General features: G+C 34.7%; 1 protein-coding gene across 1 annotated transcript in view; it reads left to right on the top strand.

The window, feature by feature from the left end:
• The first annotated feature begins 1,935 nt into the window (after positions 1-1,935).
• The window catches only part of ALDH1A1 (aldehyde dehydrogenase 1 family member A1), a 52,009-nt gene continuing 44,842 nt past the window's right edge, over positions 1,936-9,102 (top strand). The window contains 2 exon segments of the mRNA XM_026866051.1: positions 1,936-2,035; positions 8,393-8,436. Coding sequence (XP_026721852.1) covers positions 1,936-2,035; positions 8,393-8,436 — 144 coding nt within the window.

The following is a 9,102-nucleotide window of genomic DNA, read 5'->3' as shown; positions in this document are numbered from 1 at the left end:
GATTTTGTTAAACCAGCCAGTGCTTTTATTAACCCCAATCCAGGCCAGATAAGCAAGTGCCTAAACACACACGTGTATGCATGCATGTGCAGGCACACACAGGCATGGAGTCCGACAGGGGCTTCCGGCTTAGGGCGGAGGGTGGCGAGGGACAGGCTACACTCCAGACCTTGCCTCTCCCACCACCCTTCTTTCCTCACCTTCCACTCTCCACTGCACATTGCCTTCAGAATCTCCTCTTCACCCAGCCTCAATCTGTTTTCAGCCTCTCCCACCACTCCACATGTTTCTTTCCCAGTACTTTGTCCCCTCATTTCCCCAACATGGTTTGACTCCTTCCTCCCTCTTCTCCTCCCTCAGTCTGACACCATGTTTTCTTCACTGTACTTCTCTACTTGAACCTGACTCTGTGACTTCCCCCAGTCTGCCCTCTTTCCTACATCACCAGCTCTCCTCTTCCACCTCCACTTCTATTGCTTCCCTAGATTTTACCACCCCTCTTTCCACCTGCCCAGCCTGAATCTGGAGCAGGGAAATGTGTTGAAGAGGTGAGGGCTCACTTCTGGCAAACTCTACAGACTCAGCTGTAACCACAGCAAACACAGCCCCATCATCCCATCCACCTCCAGCAGGCTCCTGTCTCCATCTCAGCACATGGAGAGAGGAGACACTCAGGCACAGAAATGGGGGACTGTTGGCCAGAATCTTCTCCCAAACATAAAATCTAGAAATTACTCTATTCAAAGATGAGAAAATAGAACATTGTTTTAACATGGGGATCATTCAGATCTACTTTCCTCTTTTACATGTGTGCCTATTTCTAACTCCTAGCATAAGGAAAATTACATTTAAATTTGTTTGGTACAGTACAACAAAACCAACATTTCCCTGGCATTTTTTTATGACTCTTAGAAAGAACACTTTCTTCCATGAGCAGTTTACATGGTATTTTATTGGCAAAAATAACTACATCAATAAATTGTAGGTGCATGTTGAAGAAAGCTGTTGATAGCACAGCAAAAGCTGGATTTTGGAATCTGAGCTGTTCTCCAGTGGGTGCTGAAGTATTTCTTAAGGAAGCAATAATCTGACAAGTACGATGTTGGATTGCTTATATTTCTTTGGTGTTTTTGCAAGGCATCTTTGCCTTTTCTTGGAAATGAGCACAAATCTTTTCTCAGGCCCTTCTTCTCCCCTACTTTTCAGCCTAACTGTATGCACCTCCTCCCCCTCCCTCCTTTTTCTTTTTACTTTCTCCATCCCCTTTAAATTGTAATTCAATCTCTTCCAACTCATGATGTCTTTTCTCTTTTTGGCACTCCCTCCACCCTCTCTCTCTCATTAGTTTAACTTGAGTTAATTAGGAATAGTAGGCAGCCCTCAATCTGTTGTGTTAAAATAGAACAATCCAAAACAGAGAGGCACAGACACAACTATGTGATTTCATTGTCTAAGGGAGACAGAAAACCAGTGGGGATTCTCTTATCTAGACTAACATCTTCCCAATGGTTAATCTAACTGGCTTTAAAATGTTCTGCAAATGCAGTTCTAGGATAACAATCTTTCCATGTTTCCTTTTTCTTTTTTTTTTTTTTCCTTTCCATTTCATCATTGGCAAGAATGAGTGAATTGGATTGACATGGAGGTGATAGAGGAAGAGAAATAGTCTACACGTCAAAATGACAATGTATATTACATGGTTAACAGAATGAGTGGTACGTGTAATGGCTGTGGGTATTTTCATCTGCTGTGTTGTACAATAAGGTCCTTTTTTTTCCCAAGTGTATCATCAAGATCACTCTCAATTCAATGGAGATTAAATGTTTGCTTGAAGGATCTCTTTCTATGAGTAATATCGCCTGATAAATGTGGAACTGAAGTAAGAATCTAAGTATTCACTTGCTGCTATTACTGAATTGTGTATATATAGAGGTCATGCTTGGTACTCTGACTGTAGTGCTGATCACAGACCTTAGGGCAGAGTGTGCTGTGGAAGTGAAATATAACAGAACTAAGTCAAACCCTGATTGTAAAGGTAAGGCCTTGCATTTTTGATTGACTACATATGCTACTGTTTGGATGAAATGCATGCTCAGGAAAGACAGCTATAACTGTGCAACTAATACAAAAATACATGCCTGTATAAAACATATATAAGTCTATGTGTTCTTCTGTGTTGTTATTTGTATATCTAAAACCAAAAATACATAAAGTTTAAGCCTTCAAAAATAGCTATGTAAGATTCATGGACTACCAATAACCACATTTACAGCAATGAATACATTAAATTGCTAATTTTGTATGTGCCTGCATGCATATGAGGATGTGTGGCAGTAATTAGTGTTAATAATTTATCCATTAATTAGCAATGTTAATGCAAATATGCTTTTAAATTAAAATAATTCCAGTGATCTTTCTGAAATCTGATATTCAAAAAACAGAATGACAAATTTATTTGGAAAAAGGGAAAAAAGAGATACATTGAAAGTACAGCAATCAAAATGTCATTATGTATGTTAAGAAAAATTCATTTCCTTTCTGACAAAATCATCTCTTTATGACAAAGAAAACATCAGACTATTGGGGAACACAGGGAATGTGTAATGAAAGACAAATATAAGCTTGACTATCAGAACATACAAGAATATTAAAACTTTGAAGAAGACAATATCCCCTCAAAAAGACATCCTTGGTAATGTGTGAGGGAATTTCTAGCTGGACAGAATTGATATGCAACCAAACATGTTGCATTAAGTTTTGTGGGTTTTTACAGTTTAAGGTTAATATATTGGTTATTCATTTTCCCAAATATTGGTAGAGTTATGTGCAAACTGTATTACATCCAGTGAGGAGAGACAAATTTGGCCCTTATAATGATACTCTGTGTGATCTTTGCTTTAAATAATAATGCAAAAATGTGATGATGGGTGTTGGTCTATTTTACACTACAAATGAAAAATACTTTTATTTTTCCATGAAATTAAAAGAATTTACAGTAACACCTCTGTCTCAATATTGATGATTAAGATTGTTTAATTTGCACAATATTTTTCTCCCTATAAGCATATAGATTACAATGTGAGAGTTTCATAAGAAAAAACTATAAATCTGTGATTTAATAAAAATCCAGGGCATTATAGATCAATACACTAGATGACATTAACAATTTATGCAGTTTTGACACAAAAATTATTCAATTTCAGTTTTACATGCATGTTGAAGTAAACCACATATGGACTCACACATAAAACCATTGTTTAGTCAAAAAGTAAAATAGTAAGGGAAAATACTAAAACTAAATTAATCTAACATCTATCCAGCAAATATCTTCAAAGTCCATACCTTTAGATAGGCAAAAAATATCTGCCATTCTATCACATAAATAGTAAATATACTGGTGATTTTACAAGAGCAAACATATTTATCTCCCACATGCAACAGATTAGAACCATAGTTTCTGTCAGTCTTCATCACTTTCCCTATGTAAAACTGATGTGCAAGCCCCTGAAAATGCTCTGTGCCTGTAACAGCACACTTTTCAGTGCAATGCACACTAACCCCCTGTCTTCCATTTTATATATATATATATATATATATATATATATATATATATATACTGCCATGACAAGAGTAGGAGAAAGATAGTGCTGTTGTCTGAGAAGAACCACTTTAACACATAATAAACTAAGGTAAGTACTTGTAATGACCTGAGTGGAATGACTGTAGAAGATTGTTATGCAACACAAAGAGGAGTCCACAGTCCTGAGTGTTTTCAGTTCACTGCTATCTATGAAATTCAGTCCAGACAATGTTCCCACAGCATTTGGTTTCAACCATACTGAGTGTGAGACTTTTACAAAGCTGCAGAATGCAGGATCAGATAATAAGAAGTTACAGAACCAGGAGCAAAGAAAGTTTTAAAATGCACAGGTAATGCAGGCATGTCTGTGTCCTCTGCGAGTTAGAGGCACATAGCTATTCATACATGTGGCTATCTAATCCAAAATATTACAAAAGCATAAAGCCAATAGTTTTAGAAATTATCCTTTAAAAACTTCAAGTGGTTTTAATTATTTTGATACTAAATCCAGCTGTAAATCATTTTGGTGTGATGACAGTTTACCATTTGTTAACAGTGTTTATGTTTGTATTGCAGTTGATCTTGTCTTATTCTTCAGACATAGAGATAGATTCAGAAATATAAAAATATATATAGGATGAAACAATGGTATTTTTTGATTTTAAATAATGCTAAAATTCACCTCAGAACTAAAACTCAGACTAAGAAATAATTCAAAAATGTATTGCTTATATGCATATTTGTTAAAGAATACACAAAACCTAATATTGATACCTACACAAAGAAATTCAGGAAAACAGAAAAGATGTTCTGAAGGCATAAAGGCAATAAAGCTCACAATGTTCAAGCTGTAGCATTGTAATTCATGATCTCAAAGAATTTGTTTAGGTTATATATAGAATAATATTAACTATGATCAGAGTCATGTGCTATCCCAGGAACATGCAGAATATTAATCAGATTGCTAATTTCCTCAGAGGCCAGAGGTTCAGCAGAAAATTTTAATGGTTAATAAGCTTTAATGTGTTAGTAGGAACACTGGAAAAGGATTTAGATAGTCAGAATGGCTTGCTGTATACAGAAATATGCTACAATTTTGAGGTGTGCTCCTACAGTATATTCCATCTGATTACTATTGCCTTTGGCAAGAAACTCATAAATTAATTAGATCTGTACATTTAAATGCATTTGCATTGTTGAACTGATACTAAAAAAAAGTATGATATATTAGACAATGAGGCCCCATATTGATGTTATAAATCTAGCATTTTCTCATAAAACATTAACTCCACACTTTTAAATCGAGGAAGGTCTTCCTGTGTTTTAGATTTGAACAAATACTTTTCAGTATCTGGGTGAGAATAGCAGAGTGGGAATATGCAGGTCCTCCTCTAACTTCACAGATGGAATGTATTGAGAAGGTACTGCAAGATGCCAGCAGACACAGGAACCACCCACACCTTTAGGTGAGGAAGCTGTACTTGACAACATCGTGCACAAACTCTGCCACCGTAAATAATTTACACTCACTGACACATTATATGGTCCTGTCTCTGAAAGTTGTTTTGTTTCCATTAAGCAAACTCTTATTCCAAGAACTAATGTGTCTGACATATCTCGAGTTTTAAACCTGTTACAATATGATGTGATTAGTCTGTTAAATGAAGTTTTATTGCTGTTGGTGTCTGGGGGGTTTGGGTTTTTGTTTTGTTTTCTTCTACCTTTTGACTGAAAAAAATATAGTTAAAATTCTCATTAAGATTTTGGATGGTGTCTGTGTCTCAGGTGACAGTATTTCTTTTTTCATCTTCATACAGCAGCAAGAAATCTAGAAATAAAAGATTTTAATCTTTTATCCATAGATATTTCAGTGGTTTTATATTTTAGTCATGGAGAGAGATATGTGAAATTATTAGGACAAAAGCAGACAGATTCCCACTGTAGTGGAGTCATCCATCCAAAATATCCTTTCCTTTTTTTTTGAACCCTGACCATCCCTTTATAGTCCACTACATGGCATCACATATAGTCCCTGCTTCTGCAAATGTTCACCATCAGGCAAAGCACTTTCTGCCATGAATATTCATGTTCAATTTTTGGTGTTGACTGTCTAGCTACAGGAACAAACCTATGTAACAAAATATCTTTACATAATACTCAGGTTAGTATCTTTTCTTCATTGTTAGCATACTGTTTAACCTGAATTTAAGTAAATTAATTTAATTTGTCTTGTTTTCTATTTTCTATTAGCATTAATAATTTTTCAAAAACTAGTAAAGGAAGTTTAGACCCCCAAGAAGTACTATCTTATTAGATCAAAGTAAGCAGCTTTTCTTGTTTTGTGGTCAGGTCTGGGGGAAAATGAAAAGGAAGTCAGAGAACTTATATTTGGAAGTATCTGTGAAGTTATGACATTCTCATGTGTTTAAAATTTTAAAACTTTTCCCAAAACAAATTGCCATGACTTATTTTAAGAAACATTCTTTTGTTGTCTTTGTATAAACTGATTAATTAAATGTACAAAAATACATAGCTTTAAGAATATATTGTCAGTCTATATTATTTTACTAACTCTACACTTCAGGTCATGACAAAATTAGTGATTAGATAGAACAAAAATGGAATAATTTTGAAGTGCCTTATTAAAACTTGATTAGTTGTAAGTTCACTATTGCAGTTTCCACAGAGGTAGCATGTCCAGATAGCTATACCTCTATCACCATTTAAAAAAAAACAAAAACAAAAACAAACAAACAAACAAAAAAAAAACCCACAAAAGTTAGTAATTTGTTGTTGACTTGCATTTAAATGCATTATTTGTACAGCTGTAGCTAACACTTAAAGCAGACAAGACACTATAATCCAGTCTAATAAAATGTTCATTTTATTTTGTTTTACATGTTGTTACGAAGAGAAGAAATGGGAAAATAAATCTTGAGATTGAATCTGTCAAAACAATTCATGTACTTTGTCTTTCAGAGCTTCTTGCATTCCTTCCATCCAAAACCTGCTATGATTAAAAATTTTAACTGTAATAGGTGAGCTGAAAATGCAGTTCTCCAAACACTGAACATTTCTGAATTGTAAGTACTAAACCTATCAATAAATTTACTTACATACTAAGTGACATCTTAATAATCCCCTTTGACTTCATATGAACTTGCATGAATTTTCTAAATAGATGAACCTGCTCTCATCTTACAATTGTTCTTCCTCTTCATTGCAAATTACAGCACTTGAATCTCAAGTACTTTCTCCACAGAGACCAGACATTCTATAGTTTTTCTAAAAATGATCCTGAGTAGAAGCAGATTTTTTTTCTGCCTTTTGCAGAAATATGACTGTGTTGTCTTCCACTATTAATTAAGCGTCCTTGGCAATGCAGAACACTACAAACAAATGGATGAACAGATAGGTTTCTGTTTCTAAGACCTTACAGTTCTGTGAAGATAATAGACAGGTGTTTCACAGCTGGTACACAAGTATTACAAGTATCTTTACTATTATTTTTTCTTTTGATTTCTGACAAGAAATCAGATACATGGATTTTGCTGACAAACTGAAGACTGAAAGAGCTGGTCTTGATGAAAGATTGAAAAGGGAGGTGAGTCTTGTGAAAAGCAGATCACAAAGTGTAGGGATTCACAGTTGGTAGATTCCATTCTGATACAGTAGTTGCACCAGTGCATAGAGTTACTTCTGAGAGAACAAGATGGCACATACTCTAGTGTACAGAGTATTCTAGCTGCCAGTTTTACCACTCACCGTTGTAGTGTAGTGGAGTGATTTAAATCAAGACAGAGTAAAAGCAGATTTATTAAAGGGCCATGAAAGAGAAAGTGCAAAGTTTCAGTGTTAGAAAGAAGACCAAGAGCCCCTGTATGTCTCCAACCATGGTGATTAATTGATTAGAGTAAAATGGAAGAAAACTGGTTTTAAAAATATATTTGCTGCAGTTTGAGCCCCAGCTCCCAGCAACTGACAAATTTTAAAGTGGCTTTGGGAAAGTTTCACTTCAAAAGGCACATGACAGAGGTATGGAAGCTTATGCACTAAAAGAGAATGTGAATTATTTGCTTATGCTCTCACTGTGGAGGTGAAAGGAGGATCTAAGCATCATTAGCTTATAATGGGAAAATACTCAGAGTGCAGACTAAGAAACTAAAATTTCCTATTGAGGTCTTTTCTAACAATTTTGCTTACATTTTCTTGGTTTGTTTAAATAGCTTGTTATAAAGAATTCTCTTTGATTTTAGTGTATATATTACCCCACAGTAGTTAAGTATGCATCTCATCAAACCTTTCTTTATTTTCATTAATGTTATAAGTTTTAACTTGTATGTAGTTTGATAATCTCTTTCTGCTGCTTCTCTCTTCAAGCTATCTCCATTTTTACCCTCTGGTTTGGTGAAAGTTTCCATACTTGCTTATGTTGAATTAATACGAAATTCGAGGTGAAACTTCAAGACAATGTTATAATTTTTCTTAGTTTTGAGCTGAAATTGTAAATCTTTCTTGGTAATGATAGGGAATAGTAGTTTTATGTGAACTTATGAGAAAAACTGTGGATTTATGTTCTTGTGAAAGACTAAAGACTGTCTTCCATGGTCTGCAAAACTCCTGTGTCAGTGGAGTTTGGAAAGCTAACTAATCACGATAGTGTTGCAGTATTTTAGTTTTTCAGGCCAAATTTATAACTCTGGCTATACACAGCTCGTTTTTCAGGGAAAAATTGTAAGGAGTAAATAGTAACTCTACCTTCAATCACTGTCTCCTTCCTTTGACTCCTTTTGACCTCTCTGCTTTCTCCAGAATCTACTGAGCATCCAAGTAAATTTCCACTTATTACTATAATTGTCACCACTGCATGATACAGCTTTCGGTTATCATCCAGGTAATGTATAATTCATAGAATGTTTTGAGTTCTTAGTATAAGCATGATTATTGTGCATAAAATGTAACATTCTCTCTACCAAAACAATATATCAGAGTGTATGTATTGACACGCCTCATCAGGATGTTGAAAAATGCACTAAAATGTTATAAACATATACTGATTTTTCTTGGGAATAAGAAACCTCGATGTTCTCAGCTCTCATATTCTTCCTTACACAAGATAACAGAACCAAGAAGGTTTTTTTAATTACTCTGTAAATAGAGCCATCAAACCAAAATAGACCTAATTTTATTTAAAAAAAAAAAAAAAAAAAAATTCCTCAGAGATTTGCTTTAAAGGTCTGAAGTTGTGTTTTTTTTCTTGGGAAACTTTGGCAGCAGCAGCCAGATGAAGTGACACATAAATGGTGTAAAAGAGGGGTTTATTTACGTTCTTAATTATATAGATTACCAGCAGCCTGGATGGTCAGAACAAGCTTTAGAGCATTAACCTTAAATTAATCAAACAAGATTAAAAGCTGTGTGAGACTGAAAGGTATTTTTCACTGTTTAATGTGTTTATGAAAAGAAAAGCAAAACACACCACACACCCCTCCAACTAAAAAAAAAAAAAAAAAAAAAGAGCT

This window comes from Athene cunicularia (genome assembly GCF_003259725.1).
Source record: "Athene cunicularia isolate RWA chromosome Z unlocalized genomic scaffold, athCun1 chrZ_part2, whole genome shotgun sequence".
NCBI lineage: Eukaryota > Metazoa > Chordata > Aves > Strigiformes > Strigidae > Athene > Athene cunicularia.
This window is presented reverse-complemented; position numbering and strand designations above follow the sequence as displayed.